Below are 16,176 nucleotides of genomic sequence, written 5' to 3'. Positions count from 1 at the left end.
TCTCCCTGTAATCCTATCTCCTATCTTAATCATGTCTCCTTTCATCTTATTTTATACTGCTTTTGCATGATTTTGTGGTGTACATTTTATTGGACACAAAGCAGATTACATTTCCAATTTTTACTCTTCACTTAACCAGTGAGTCTACTGGACAACACAGCATCACAATTCACTTAGTACATTCACGAATACTAAGCTGAGATTTGGGGAGTTTCTGCGGTTCTTACAACAAATTCCTTGAGTATGTTAAGGTTTCCAAGAGTGGCACAGAATGATCTCAAACAACATCATGGACTTTTATTACCAATCCCCAATTCCAGAAGAACCACTTATCTGTCACAGCAATGATAGAGTCCCTCTTCAAGAATCTGCATCACTACTTCGACTGTTTATACCCCAATGTCTCTGTCCCACAATCTTTCCTCTAAGGGATGCTGGGATTCCAGGTTCAGAGTGGCTTAAATTTTAATTAGGAAGCAGAGTGGGAAAAGTCCAAGATTGATGGAAACATGTGTAAGCTATAGGCAGCACTTCAATCTCTTGAAACTTCTCAAGAAAGGTCCCCAGCCAACACATAAGATAAACTCTTGGACCTGCAGATACTATGAACTCAAAAGCATGGTAGGTATTCATTCAATGCTTGGGCTCAGATCAAGTATAAATAGGGCTAAGAGACAAAATTAGTCAATTATTTTTAAAAGCTGGAAAGTAAATTTTATTGAGGAAAACTGAGATCCTTTCACCTGGATAAGAAAAGGCTGAAAGGGAATGTAATAACTAGACAGAAGTGATCTATTCTTCCTAGCCATTGCAACAACGGTAGAATAAACTGGCTTAGAGAACGAGACACTTTGTTGACACACATTACGCCATATTTTCTGATGTTGCGGTTTTGCTATAACTTCTACATCTACAAGAGACAATCCTGTGAATGTCTTTAAAAAATAGGTAACAGCTGCATGTATGTGAAATTACTTATCTAAAGGTTAATAAAGTCACCTTATATATACTACTACTCCCAACATTCTGATGTTTTTCACTTTTTTTGGTGATAAATGTACTATGTAATGGCTGTTTTCTAACATTTGGTATAAAACATTTCTTTTGTAACAAAAGCTGTTCATAGGCTCCATAATATTTTCTTAATTATTAAATATTATTAAATAAAAGAAACCAGGGTTATTTACTGACAATACATTTTCTAAATTAGGGTTGCTCTAGGATTGCTACTTAGTTTTCCATCCTTTTCATAACCCAATCATACAGTTTCTATCCAAGGTCATGGTTTCCCTTGTTAGAGATACATGGGGTTTCCCCCTGATACGACTGACCACAGTATTTCTCTGGATAACCTAAAGTGTTACACAGTTACTCTTTTACTAGAAGTAATGTGACAAAAAAGAAAAATTAGTGGGTGGCTTGGTCCTAGTACTTTCCCAGGATGTATGCAAATGTAACTGAAATAGACGATTCCAACTCCAGTCCTAGTGCTGAGGAATTATTAAAGTAAAGCTTATGTAGAGGTGATATTATTTTGAACTAAGTAGCCTCTTGGGTTTCATATTCAAATATAATTAATGTACACTCAGAAGGACAGAAAACTTTAAGTGCCTCATCTGTATTCCTTGTTCTGTATCTAACTCAAGTCTGAATGATTTGCATAGAGAGCTTCTTGCTTTAAGTTTCATTCCCAGATAGTCACAGTAGGCAATTTCTTCTGTGGCCAGTTATAGGGCCCCTTCTCTAAGGAAAAGGTATATTTTGGGAAAAGCAGATTGGGAAATTTACACTTTCCCTATGTGGCATAAAATTTAGGTATATAGGATTCTAACTGATGCATAAGGAATCATGAATTAGGGCCCTGCCTACTTGGAACAGAAAGGGGCAAGTCAAATTACTGTGTTACCTAATATTACTTCTAGCTCCTTTTATATGGTGTTCAGCATGGTGATGATGAATGTGGGAAGCAGGTAAAAGAGGAAAGACGCTTGTATTTAAAGAAATCATTAATAGTTTTCTTCTGTGAGTCAGGCTTGAATTTAGTCCCCTTGCATAGCAGATACTGATTAGTCAATAACGTCTAATATTAGAGCCCAGAGATTTCTGCTTTGTCTCCTTGTCTGTTTTTCTAGGACCCTAAAAGTAGACTGTAATTAGGAAAATGTTTTCCAGTACTGGTAACCCTCTCTTCTCATCAGGTCAGATTACCTCAGTATAAATTATAATTTTCAGACTAAGTGTAGTAAAGCAGGTCTTTATGGAAATCAGGTGGGAGGGGCAGCGTTGGTACTTAATAAGAAGCAATTCCTAATTAGTTAGGAAACAGGGGTGGTATTAGCCAGTGGGGTTTTTTGTTTTTTTTTTTGTTTGTTTTTGTTTTTTTTTTGCCCTTAAAATGTGGGCTCTGAGTCTGATGTCACTCAGATTGAAAGCACAGTCCTACTAGGAATGATAGAAGGCAAGGAGAGGCATACATAGGGATGTGTACATTTCACCCAGTCATTTTTTAGCTTTGGCACCAAGATACGTTAAAATTAAATCTAAAGTACTTGGATCCGGACTTCAATTTACCTTTTTTGAGAAGACAAAATTTCACCCATAAACTCTATTTTTAATTAAGATTATGTCTTTTGGCTACTGATTTGTAAGAATTATGTATTTTGTATACTAGATTCTTCTTATCAGATATGCGACTTGCAAATATTTTCTCTATTACCATAGGTTGTCTTTTCACTCTCCATAGTGCTTTTGAGGAATAGAAATTTTTAATTTTGAAGTCTAATTTATATTTTTCTTCTGTTGCTTGTGCTTTTGGTGCCATATCCAAAAAACTATTGCCAAATCCTTCGCCAAAAAGGTTCACATCTATGTTTCTAAAAGTTTTAGAGTTTTAGCTCTTACATTTACATCTTGGATCCATTTAGAGTTGCTATTATGTATAGGGTGCGAGGTAAGGGTCCAACTTTCTCCTACTTTTGCATGTGGAAATCCAGCTGTCCCAGCATCATTTTTTGAAGAGACTATTCTTTTCCCATTGAATGGTTTTGACGCTCTTGTTGAAAAAATCAACAGAGATTATGGGTATATCTTTGGATTCTCAGTTCCGTTCTATTAATCTGTTTATCCTTATACTGGCAACTATGTTTGGTACCTGACAGTTGTATTTGTATTAAGGTTGGATTGTATTAAATTTTGAAAGTGTGAGTCTTTCAACTTTGTTCTTTTTCAGTATTGCTTTGGCTATTCAGGACCCCATACATTTCCATATAAATCAGCTTTCTTACTTTTGCAAAAAGGCCTTTGAATTTTAATAGGCAATTGAATTTGTAGATCATTTTGACAATATTATGTTTTTCAATGTAGGAACTTGATGTATTTCTATTTGTTTAGGTCTTCTTTAACTACTTTCAGCAATATTTTGTATTTTTAATTCCTTGGTTTAATTTATCCCAAAGTATTTTATTCCTTTATTATACATGAAATTCTTTTTAAGTTTCTTTTTCAGACTGTTCATTGCTAGTATATAGAAGTACAACTGGTTTTTGCATGTTAACCACATATCCTGCAACTCTGGTAGATTTATTTCTAATCCTTTAAAAATTTCTTTGTTTTACTTTATATATATATATCATCTGTGAATGGAAATAAGTATTACGTCTTCCTTTCCAATTCGGTTGTCTTTCTATGTCCTTATCTAATTGTCTTTCCTAGAACACACAGTATAATGTTGAATAGAGGTAGTGAAAGTGGGTATTCTTGCCATGTTCCTGATTTGAGAAGGAAAGTTTTATGTTTTTAACTATTGATTATTATGTTAGCTGCTGGTTTTTCACGAATACTAAACCTGATAATGTTGAGAAAGACATCTTTATATTCCTATTTTGTTCAGTGTTTGTGTTCATTTGTAAATGATGGATGGGTATTGAATTTGGTTAAATGCTTTTTCTGCATTAACTGTATCATTATATAGCTGTCTCTCTGCATTCTATTAATGTGGTGTGTTATTCTGATTTTTTTTCGTATGTTGAACCACTTTTGCATTTCTGGAATAATTCCTACTTGGTCATGCACACTTCTAATATCCTGTTGGATTGTTAGTATTTTGTTGGATTTTTACATGCACTATCATAAGAGATACTTAATTAGCTAAGAGATAATTTTCTTACTGTATTTGGTTTTGGTGATAGGGTAATACTGGCCTCAGAATTAGGCAGTGTTACATTATCTTCTATTTTTTGAAATAGTCGAGAATAATTCTGTTCGTTTTTAAAATATTTGGTATAACCCACCAGTGAAGTCATCTGGTCTTAGGTTTTCCTTCATTGGGAGGCTTTTGACAACCAATTCAATTTCTTGTTAAGAAACCTGTCCAGATTTTCTATTTTTGTTGAGTCAATTCTTGTAGTTTGGTTTCTAGAAATATGTCCATATCATCTAGGTTATTTAATTTTTGGTATGCAACTATTCTCTTATAATCCTTTTTATTTCTGCAAGGTGGGTATTAATGTCCCCACTTCCACTTCTGGTATTAGTAATTTGTAATTTCTTAGCACAGCTAAAGGCTGGCCAATTTTGATGACCTTTTCAAAGAGCTAACTTTTGGTTTCATTGACTACTGTTTTTCTGTTGTCTATTTTGTTTATATCTGCTCTAATATTGATGCCTATCCCTCTGCTAGTTTTGGATGTGTTTTTCTTTTTCCAATTCTTTAAGGTGTAATTAGGATATTTATTTAAGATCTTTCCTCTTTTTCAATACATTCAATTCCAGCTACAAATCCCCATCTGAACACTGCTTTTTCTGTATCTCATAAATTTTGGAATGTAGTATATTTGTTTCATTTGTCTTAAAGTGTTTTCTAATTTCCCTTGTGACTTCTGTGACCCATTAGTTGTTTATATTATTTTCCACATGTTTTCCAATTTATATATTATTAGATTTTAATTTATAAATTCCTAAGAGATTTACAATCAGTGTATTATGCATTCATCTTTTAAATTTTATGAGAAGTTACAAAAAATAAAATAATGCTGTAGTTTATATTTATGCAGTTCTTTACTAATATTTTTCATTTCTTTGTATGGCTCTGAGTTACTATCTAGTGTCCCTTCAGCTCGAAGGACTCTCTTTAGCATGTTTTATATGGTAGGTCTATATAGAACAGAATCCTTTATCTGGGAAGGTACTACTTTATCCTCCATTTTAAAAGGATGACTTTGCCAGGTACAGAATTCTTGGCCTTCTTTCCGCACTCTAAAATACCTTTCTGCCTCAGTGGCCTCTAATGAGCAACTGGCTGTTAATCTTACTGATGATTTCTTCTACATGTTGTCATGTCTCTCTTGCTTTCAAGATTCTTGATCTTTTGACAGTTTGATTTTAATGTGTCCTGGTATGAATCTTTTTGAGTTTATATACTACTTGGAATTTGTTGAACTTCTTGGTTATTGGACTCATGTCTTTTTTCAGATTTGTTAAGTTTGAACATTATTTCTTTAAATACTCTTTTCTGTGCTTTTCTCTCTCTTCCGGGACTCCTATTATTCACATTTGATATCTTTCATGGTATCTAACAGGTCTTTTAGTCTCTATTCATTTTTCTCCTCCTCAGACTGGATCATTTCAGCAACTGACCTAGCTTCAAGTTCACTGATTGTTTCTTCTACCTATTCTGCTGTCAAGCCTCTCTAGCGACTTTTCCAATTACTACTATATTATTGATTATTGTAATTTCAATTGATTCATTTTAAAATTACTGATTATATTATTCAACATCAGAATTTTTGACTCCTTTTTATAATTTTTATCTCTTTATATTCTTTATTTAATATGTCATTCTCTGTGTTTCCTTTAGTTCTTTGCCCATGGTTTCTGTTACCTCTTTGAGTATGTTGAAGACATTAAGGTCCTTGTTTAGCAAGTCCAATGCCTGTGCTTCCTCAAGGACAGTTTCTTTTACTTCCCTGTGAATAAGACTTTCTTGTCGCTTTATTTGCTTCTTTTTTAACTGTTATAAACTGGATATCCTAAATATTGTAATATGGCAACTCTGGAAACTAGATTCTGCCCCAAGTTTTGTTATCATGACTTGTTGTTGTGTAGTAGTGGTTTGTTTAGTGACTTTTCTAAATTGTTTATCATGTGTGGTCTGTGTAGTATCTAATCAATTAGCTTAGTGGTCACTCAGTAGTTTCACAGAACTTTCCTCAAATGCCTGAAGAAAAAAAATAAAAGCTAAAAAGAGAAAATACTCTCCCTAAAATAGACTCTGTTTTAGTCTTCACTTCTTGTTTGGTCTGGGTGTAAATATGACTATAAGCAAGCAGTGAAAGCTTAGAATCTTCTCAGGACTTTTCTGAACATGGATCGTGCTCTGGGTATGTGTATGTCCTTCTAGAGTCCCTGGAATATGTAGGATCCTTTCCAAGTCCTTATTCTCCAAGTTATCTCACTCTCCAGCTTTCCCTTTCAGGCTTTCATTGTGTGTCTATTTGTCCCAACTGCAATCTTTTCTCCAGAGAGCAGTGGCTTGTTCATTTATTTTCAATGCTTTCAAGAAATCATTCTCCGCACAGCCGCTTTTTCACCTGGAGAGACTTCTGAATTACATGAACCAAAGGCAAGCCCCTAGATAGGTCAAAGCGAACACCGCTTCTTAAGAAGTAGGTCTATTCTGCTCCCTCCAAAGCCAGGAACCCACATAAGGAATGCAGGCTGCAGTCTTTGAAGACCATTCCTGACTTGGGAGCAAAGGGAGAGAATTAAGTTAAAATGCCATTAAGCTATCCACCTGAGTTTCAGTTGCCTTTTTAATTTAAGCATTGTCTTGGTTTAAGCTTTTGTTTGGAAAACCTTTTTTTTTTTTTTTTTAACCAGATTTCTAATAAACTGGACTCTGACAGGATTTTTTCCCCAGTTTTCCTAAGGATGGGTATGTCCCTGGAGTTTCTTACTCTGTCATTTTACTAACATATATGCATAATTTTTAATGGAAATAGACATATCAACATTTTGGTAAACGTGACATGATTTTCCTATTATGGCCTGAAGGTGAGATGCTTTGTTAAAACTTTGTATAATACATGGACCCTAGGTATATGACATAAATATGTGCATATATTTCATACATAAGTAAGGAATATGGAAAATTCATAAATGGCAGATGCTCATGAATTATATCAGGGAATTTAGGAGCTAATGAATGCATATTTGTACCCTTTTGAATCTGACCAGCTACAAGGCTCATCCTTTTCCTATAATAGAAAACATGATTGCATATATCACTGGCCTGATCCAATACAGCATATTGCTGGAGTATGAAGAGGACCTTGTTTTACTATTTTAAACTTAATGAGCACTGTGGACTCTAATAACATTTAATCTTCAAGGGTCAATTCAAATATTTCGTTCCTAGATGCTCTGGCTAATGTGTTGATCCCTGAGACCAGTCCTTTTTAAAACATAATGTTTAATATCATTGGTTGAAAAGTAACAGTATGTCATGCCTTATTTAGAATAACCACTCCCTTCACGTACCCTTAGGGAGGTTTCGCATGATAGCATGAAAGGGAATACTTGTCAAACTCTATGGTTACAGCAACATCTAATCTCCCCAAATCACTGTGTCTGCTGAACTGTAGGGATATTACTTCAAGGGATATTACTTCAGGTGTAAAAGAAAATTACAGTAAGCACAAAATGCTACTGGGCTTACTCATGTGACTATCTAATGCCAGGGACAGTATGCTGAGCAAAATGCAACAAGTTATCAATCAGATGTTATTAAAAATGGAACTCTTTTAGATGGAATTTTATAATAAGGATTTTTCTCTCCACTGTAGTAGAAAAATAATTGTTAATCATACAATCAAATTTTTTGACAGTTTTGAACAGAGTGAATCTGGTTAAAAAGTGACACTGGAGGATATAACATACCAGATACAAATCAATTATTCAATTCTCACAGTTTAGGAAACGTAAATATATATTATGTATGTAATTTTCCTCATGCTACATTCTGTAAGCAAACTATATCTGAGCCATCTTTGCAATTTTGCATATAGCATTTTGCAGTCAGTAATGACTTACTTTGAGGCAGTCTATTTTGCCCTAGAATCACTTCCCTAATGCAACAGTTGTCTGGGTTTTTAAACCATGAAATTCTGAAAAAAAATACGGTTTTATCATTGGACTTATTTTAAATGCTCAGAGGAAATTACAACATATGGGCTAGAAAACCATTACTAATATGGTATAGGAAAGTACTGCTTAATTATAGTGTCTGAGAATGACCTGACTTTGATATGACTAAAAGCTTTACAGTGAGATTAGAGATAATTTGTAATATCAATTAATCAGCTGCATATTAACTGTAAGATAATTTTGAGATTTAAGGATTCAAGTAAAAGTAATTATAATTAACAAATGTTTACTACTTGTAAAATTTGACCTGAGATTCTCTATGTAATCCCTGAAGTTTTGAGCAAAATGTAAAAAGTCTGCAATGGATTAAGAATTACAGGTCAGGTTCTGCCTAGGGATAGGCAGTGAACAAATGATTATCTTCACCTATTGCTTTTCCATAAATGTCATTCCATAACTGAATTTATTCATCTAAGTACACAAACTAGGAAAATTAATGTTATTTTTAGTAACAGATTTTGGAGTATGATTATAAACTTAAAATTATTATGTAATTTTCACTGAAGATTATGTTTTGAAAAGATAGCATTCATCCTGCTAGCACACACATTGCCCTGGGATACAACTTGATAAACCTGCCCCAGGAGGTTTTAATATTTCCCATTCTTCATTGAAATGCATAGATTTAAATAAGTAAACTCAGTGGATGTATACCTGTTTCCTGTTTGAGGCTATATAGCTGGAACTCCCAATGAAATCAATTCTCCATGGTCTATTATTCAAATGTTAATGAAAATTAGATAATAAAACTTAGAAAAAACACTTACTGAACTGACTGAAGAACTGCTTTTCTAAACCCATAATCTGCATAACTCCACAGAATATAAAACTCCATGTTTTAGAGTGTTTGAAAGCCTTTTATAAACTTTTATTTATGTTTGGCTTTCAGCTTCCATGATTTCTATAAGTCAAATAAAATTTACACTCTGACTAATTTACAAGGTTGTTGTGAGGAAGAAGTACCATAATGTTGTGAAAGTGCTTTATAAACTAAAACAGGCTACAAAACATAATAGTAAGTTACACTCTATATTTGTTACCAAGAAAGCTTCTAATCCTAGGATAACCTGTTATCTGGATTCAAGTAATGAGGCTTTGATGGGAAGCTGGTTCCATAAAACACAAAAGGAAAATGGATATAGTGGGTTAAGTTTGCTATTATTTATAAATTAGGATTCCCGGATGACATTTAAAGTTTCAGAAATAACTCCTGGTTGTGGTATGTTTCTTCCATTGTCTGATGTCTTTGAAGCACACTGATTTAGTACATGTTTACTTTAGATTTAGATCTCAAGAAGAAGCTGTATTTCTTGGTTAGGCATCCAAATTGTAGGTGCCATTCATCCAGTTCCCTGTACTGTACTGTACACCTTTATCTAGTTATGATGAATAAGAACAAACCACTATTCGTAACAGTGCAAGTCCTTTATAACTGAAGCTGCAATAAGTTTAATTTTCAGTACATGACATATTTTCATGCATTTGCTTTATCCCTGTACAATACTAAGAATCTTTAACATACATTTTGTAGGTTTTCTTTACTAACATTGTATTCCTTTACTAATGAGTAAACAGTTCTAGAACATGAATTCATAATTACAATGTCATTTATTTCAATCCTGTGGCACACACTAAATATAACAGGCTTGAAAAAGACCACTTTGATATTTCCTTTGTAGATTACTATATGTTACCATTCATTTCTATAAATTAAATTTACTAGGAAAACCCACAGTTTAAAAAACATACACAAGAATAAGCTAGTGATCACAATCAACAAATGAATGAATTCAAAATAGTATAAAGTCAGGAACAGTTTATCTTCATGGTAAACATTCACTTTATGCAAATCCCACTTGGCTTCATTTAATTAAAAAGCTGAAAAAGAAAGAAAATTATTATGTGCTGAACATTAAAAAAATATGCTTTTTATTCCATTCTAAATTAGTACATGTAAATAAACATTAAAATGTCATAATTGTATTAATTCAACTAATTGTAATTGTTACATCAGGGCAATTTTTCTAAAGTAGTACCTTTAACCAGATTAGGCTTAGGGTGGGAACAGGGTCAGGGGTGAGAGAAGATGCTGAAAACTTGAATTTGTGGTTTCAATTAACTTAAACATTCCTCTCACTGCTGCCTAGAGCAGTAGTTAAATCAGCATTTAAAATGGTAATATAGGGGAAATAGAAGGGAATGGACTGAAACAAATGTGTGAAGTGGGTCATTTGACTGTCCTAAAAATATTTTTTCTCATTAAATGTAAAATTTACTTACATAAAATAATTATTAATCACTTGGTCTTTGTTAATATAATTTACAATCTCATTATATCAAACAACCAAAAAGAGTATACATAAATAATAAAACTTCTGATGAAACATCAGCAGAGATACTTGTACATAGAAAAGTAAAAGATAACTTAGTTTTTTAAACTTCCCTAAGCAAAGCTTTAATTTATGAAACAAAATTTAATTTTGTAAAATGGTAAATCAATTTAAATAACATTTATGAAACTTTTGTTTATATCTGTACCTTTCTGCTGACATGTGTCATGTTCTTTTTGAGTCTTGACAACACAAGACAACTTTGCAAGGCAACCAGAGACAAACCAATTTCATTTTAAAAAGTTACAATATAAATATAATGCAAAAATGCAATTAATAGTTCCTGTAGTGTTTAAAAAAAACAAAACAAAACATGTAGCTGGAAAAATGTCCAAACTAGGTAAGTTTTATATCTGGATGTTTAAATTATAATATCCTAGGCATAAACTGTTTTGTCTTTCTGAACCTCGGTTTCCTCATTAGTGAAAAGAACGTTTGTTTTGGATGACTCCCAAGTTCTTTTCAGTGCTAATATTTTATGATTCTGGTGATACTATGTGCAAGAATAAATATATATTTTAAAATATATTTTAAAATATAAAATATATATAATATATATTTAAATTATATAATATACAGTGTATATTATATAACATCAATTAAAATGTAAATGAAGTCATCGTACAGTACAAACCAGAATAATTACTCTTATTATTGGATTTCTGAGAAATTGTTAAATTAGAAGATAAAAATTATGTGGTGATATCAGGATGCAATCAGACATTGCTTTTACTTAAAAAAAAAAAGTAATGAATAAAGTGTACTATAAGGGTGACCATCTCCATGAAGAAGAATGTCAGCAATAAACCTCATCAGGGCATTAAGCTGTAGTTGTGGTTCCATCTACGTGATCATTAAAAACACTGCTGGTAAAGAAGACAGATGTGTCAGTTGTAGATAAGCTTGCTCTGAAGATGAAGCTAACTGAAGAATGAGGGTTAATATAAAAAGAAATCTTAGTCATAAAATAAACCGAAACTTAAAACTAGGGATTTGTAGCTTTTCATTGTTTTGTTTTTAATGGATCTGCAAATTTTAAGTTATGGAGCACTAAAGATAATCTTTATTATTGTTAAAAATAATACCCCTATAAAAGCAAAAGTACTAATTTGATGCATAATGGTAATTTTATATCTTCTAACTTTTTAGGAGTTCTATGATATTTAGGTATATTAAGAGTAAAAGGATCTTTGTGAGTACTTTCTTAATATAATCTGTAGTTATTATGCTACTGTTTTTTCTTTTTATGGTTTTCAAAACTGAAATACTTAGTAATTTTCTTGAAAGCTGTTACAACAATCACTTGTTTATGTCATGAAATGACAAATACATATTTAATCTGAAACTAATTGTCCTACAATAAAGGATACATCTAACAGGTAGAACACTTCCTATGCTTTTATTTTCAAAACTGTCATTTTCACTTTAAAAAGTTACAAATTTTATTTGTTCAAGACACTAGAAACACTTGAAGTACAAAAATATTTTGCTGGTTAAAATGTTTCTGAGAAAAGTATAAACTGTTATTCTCTATTCAATCAGTATTTCAGATTTCACTTTTATTTTCATTATATAAATATTAAATGTCCAAGGTACGTTCCAGTATGTTTTGTATTGATATTTTCACTCAAGGAATTAAGTCTCTCATTTCTAACGAACAGGATCTGACATGCAGTTTTTCCCTTTTCACATTTATCTAATAATTTTGATGCATAATCTAATAGTATAACTAACAGTTCTTATAGATTAATGGTTCAATTGTGCTTGGATATTGTTTTTTCTAATAATGCTTATCACAAAAATGTGTAAATGTCTTTGTATCATACAAAGAAAACTGTCAAGAAAAAACTGTCAAGAATACTGAAAACTGAATTTACTCCCCTTAATTGTGCTTTTTAGTTATGTGGTCTGCTTCCAGAATGAGTGAGTGAGAAGCAGCCTTGGGTACCATCATCTTCAGCTTCTGTGTGGACTCTGCTCCACTCTGTCATGAATGAATTGCACTGTAGTTATTAATAGTAATGGTCTGCATGTGCAAAGCACTGATTGCTGTGACTGGTTTATTGTGAAGTGAATATATGCATGGTCAAATCTAAGTCAGGTAGTAATACAAGATGGAAGCTAATTGGCAACAGCAGCAAATTGTACACGGGGATAAGACAGAAGGCTAGGACTAGCACAAATGTGCCCCGAGGACCTCCCACTTCCCCTAACCTAAGGGAAATAACCATTCCCTTCTAGTCCATGTCACTTTATTGTTGCTTAAAGTCCATCAGGGATGCAGAGAGACTCTACACAAAGAAAAACAATCATGATTTAGAGTAAAATGCTGTCTTTGATTTGCTGAAGAGAAATAATCCATAGGTTCATTAGCAAGTGTATTATTTGAAATTCAAAATGTTTTTCTAGAGAATCATGAATCAAAGTGTTAGCTATTTTCTCAAACTCAGAGCCCCCAAAAGTCTGTTTCGATCACCATTTAACTATTATGTACCAGAATACCGTGCATAGAAGCGTGTTGCAAAAAATGGAATGAATGAAAGTCATGGCCCTTATGTTTCTTGTAGCTAAAGGAGAGAAAGACCTGGGTATGATTAAGTTCAATATAGTGACAGATTTGATATGATGACAAGTTCCTGGTGTTAGGAGAATTGACAAACAAATAAAGCAAAACTTCTGAGAACAAGTAAGATGAAGGGACAGCAGCCTAGAACAAAGTTGGATGAAGAAAGGTATCGAAGTATGAGAACACATCTGTTGTGTTCAGCATGGCTAAACCAGGCGTTAGCACATTTTCTGTAAAAAGCCAGAAGATAAATATTTTAAACTTTGTGGGCCATGGGTCTTTGTTGAAAACATTCAACTGAACTGTTGTAGTGCAAAAGCAGTCATAGACAACACGTAAAAACAAACCTGGCTGCGTTTAAATGAAATGTTATTCATAGGCACTGAAACTTGAATTTCATAATTTTCATGTCACCCCTCAGTGATTTACAACTGTAAAAGCCATTCTTAGTTTGGAGGATACACTTAAACAGGCAGCAGTTACTGAGTTTTGTATTAAACTACAGGGTATACTGAAGGCTGTACCATAAAAAGCTAGATGGCAGAAAATTTAAAATAGTTGTGGCAATTCATACAATGATACTACTATACGGCTAATAAAATCATATATGTTGTAGAATGTAGTTAATTGCATTGAAATATGCTGATGAGGTATAAAAGAAAAATAAGCAGCTTACAAAATATGTATTGCATCATTCCCGAGGTTCAAAATATGCACAGGCTAAACTGATGACATTTGATGACCTGGATGTTGGGCTTTACTAATATATTTTATTTTCTTCATTTTGCTTATCTGTGTCTTCTAGAAGGAACGTGTATTAACTTTCCCCTCCCTTTTTATTAGGTATTAGTGGATTTTAATGAAGAAGCAACATAATCAGTACCTATCTTAAAATAATTCTGACATTACCCTATAATAAGCGACAAATTATCGGGTATAATGACTAGATATTGGGAGATAATTTAAGAGGCTAGTTAATAGTCAGAAAAAGACACAATGTAATTAAGACAGCAATTGTGGGAAAAGAAAAGTAATGTAGACCAAATAACATACAGGATGAACAGGGGGGATGAGGACAAAATGACTCCAAGATTTCCATCTTGTATGACTATGAGAATGACAGTGCCTTAGGGAAGATAAGGAAAAGGAGTGGAGAAAGAGTCGAAGGCAGATGATACTGATTTTGAATGTATTGAGGTGAACTGCTAATGTGGTATTCAGATCTGGTTCTGGATCTCAGGAGAAGGGTCAGGACTTGTTATGTATATTCGGGACTGAGAAATGATCTAAAAGAAAAAAGGAGGGTGTAAGAATGCCGTATTACAAAATCCGGGGTATAAAGTTTCCAGCAGGGGCTTGTCAATTAAAATGCTAGAAGGGTCACAAAGAAAACTTTGGATTTGGTCACTGGTTGTTGCTGGAGACAGAGGATATATCTAAAGCTTGTTTGTTCCTTTTCCCTTCCTGTGAAATAACTGAACCAGGTACCAAATAATGGCTTGTTGTTTGCTTTGGTTTTTTGTTTATCTTGAATTAATTACTCCATCTGTTTCTCATATTTGGAAAAACCAGAATGTACACAGTGTTCTTGAACAAATGTATTCTGTCCAACTGGGAGTTAAATTCTCTGAGATCCTCAGCTCCATAGACTTTTCTTGTGCACTGCACTTCCTGTTCTCAAACTGGGGAGGAAGTCAGGGAGACCCAGTGGCTACATAATAGCATCTGTCTTGGGGAAATCACTTAGGTGGCTAATGGGCAGCTGCTCAGATTTCATCTGGTATCCAAAAAAGATGCAGAAGGGAAAAAAGGCCCGGGTTGTTCAGTAAGCACAGACAGGCCAGTGGCTGAATGTTCATTCCTGTTCCATTGACCTTGTGGATAGTGCAACTCACTGAGTCATTCTTTTTAATCCTTACTCTACATTCACATATGTTCTATGGGAATGCTAGTGAGAACTACATTGTGGCCCTTAGCCAGACCTCTTTAGCAAAAGTCCTGGGGCTCTCTTTTCTGTAACAGAAGATTACTAAACCCAGAAAAGTCTGAGTCTGAAACAAGTGGTCTTCCAAAAAGGCCTTAAGAAATCTAGGCCTGTATTGACAGGAGGAAAAGATCTTTGGGAATGGAAGCTTTTTGTATCTGTCATTTCATGGGGCAATTGCTGCCCGGTCTCCTAGTGCTGAGGCCAGTTCTCTATACAGGCTGCACAGAGAGACCTACATATATTAACCACATGTAGCAATTAGGAATCACCAGGAGCATGGATAGTCAGTCTGGGGGAAAAAGAACAACAAAACTAGAATGTAGGGGATAAGCAACAGGTGAAGAGCAACTTCAGAACTTGGCTGGAACACGGGAGCTTCCCACTCCTTCCCTACTTTCAGTGGGTTGCTGAATGGTGTGGAGTTTCTGCCAGAGTAAGAAAGTTGTATTACCACAATGGAAGTATGTCTCTAGAGCTGCTTTTGATGTGTGTGTTAGCCTAGACCCTGTGGTCTCTGGGCTTGAAGGGGTGGAATGTGCAGTGCAGAATCAAAAAACTGGATTGTGAATTTCCTGCAAAAATATATAAAAGTGCCTACCATTTTTGAATTTAACAAATGCTGATTTTTAAAAATTTTTCAGTAAGTTAACTGGCAGACTTGTACTTTTTATTACCTTTGAATATTAAGGCTTATATAACAAACGTTAATGGGAAAAAAGGTTTGGCTATACTCTTCTAGGCAGAATTAAATATACTTGTTGACTGCCTTTTTTCCTAAGTGATAATAAACAGAAGTTAAGAAAATATATTTTGTTTGGGGTGGAAGGATTGCATCTGTCAAACGATTAACTCCACGTGTCAGTCTTTTGGTAGAAATTTAAGTCTGAGGAGTTTTCCCTGTAGCAGATAAATATAATAATGTAGAACTGGAATACAGAATCCCACAGTTATGTTACATTTGTAAAACAGTAATTTACTATAACTTGTCTTACTCATGAGATAAATGTTATAGTCTTTATATTTGAAAAAAT

At 33.6% G+C, this 16,176-nt stretch overlaps 1 protein-coding gene across 3 annotated transcripts in view; it reads right to left on the bottom strand.

Annotated features, from left to right (window-relative positions):
* TUSC3 (tumor suppressor candidate 3) overlaps positions 1-16,176 on the bottom strand; it is a 303,958-nt gene that overhangs the window by 74,531 nt on the left and 213,251 nt on the right. For 2 of the 3 annotated variants that reach the window (XM_064368757.1, XM_064368758.1), the window contains one exon: positions 9,613-10,080. The exons of the other annotated variant lie outside the window; for it this stretch is intronic. Coding sequence is in view for 1 of the 2 variants with exons in the window: in XM_064368758.1 (XP_064224828.1) it covers positions 10,065-10,080 (16 nt within the window). In the remaining variant the exon portion in view is untranslated. Of the gene's footprint in view, positions 1-9,612; positions 10,081-16,176 lie in introns of those variants that run through there. 3 annotated transcript variants of the gene reach the window in all.

This window comes from Aotus nancymaae, unplaced genomic scaffold (genome assembly GCF_030222135.1).
Source record: "Aotus nancymaae isolate 86718 unplaced genomic scaffold, 86718_ANA_hifiasm-v0.15.2.pri h1tg000079l, whole genome shotgun sequence".
Classification (NCBI taxonomy): Eukaryota; Metazoa; Chordata; class Mammalia; order Primates; family Aotidae; genus Aotus; species Aotus nancymaae.
The sequence above is the reverse complement of the archived record's forward strand: the minus strand, read 5'-3'. Positions and strand labels throughout refer to the sequence as shown.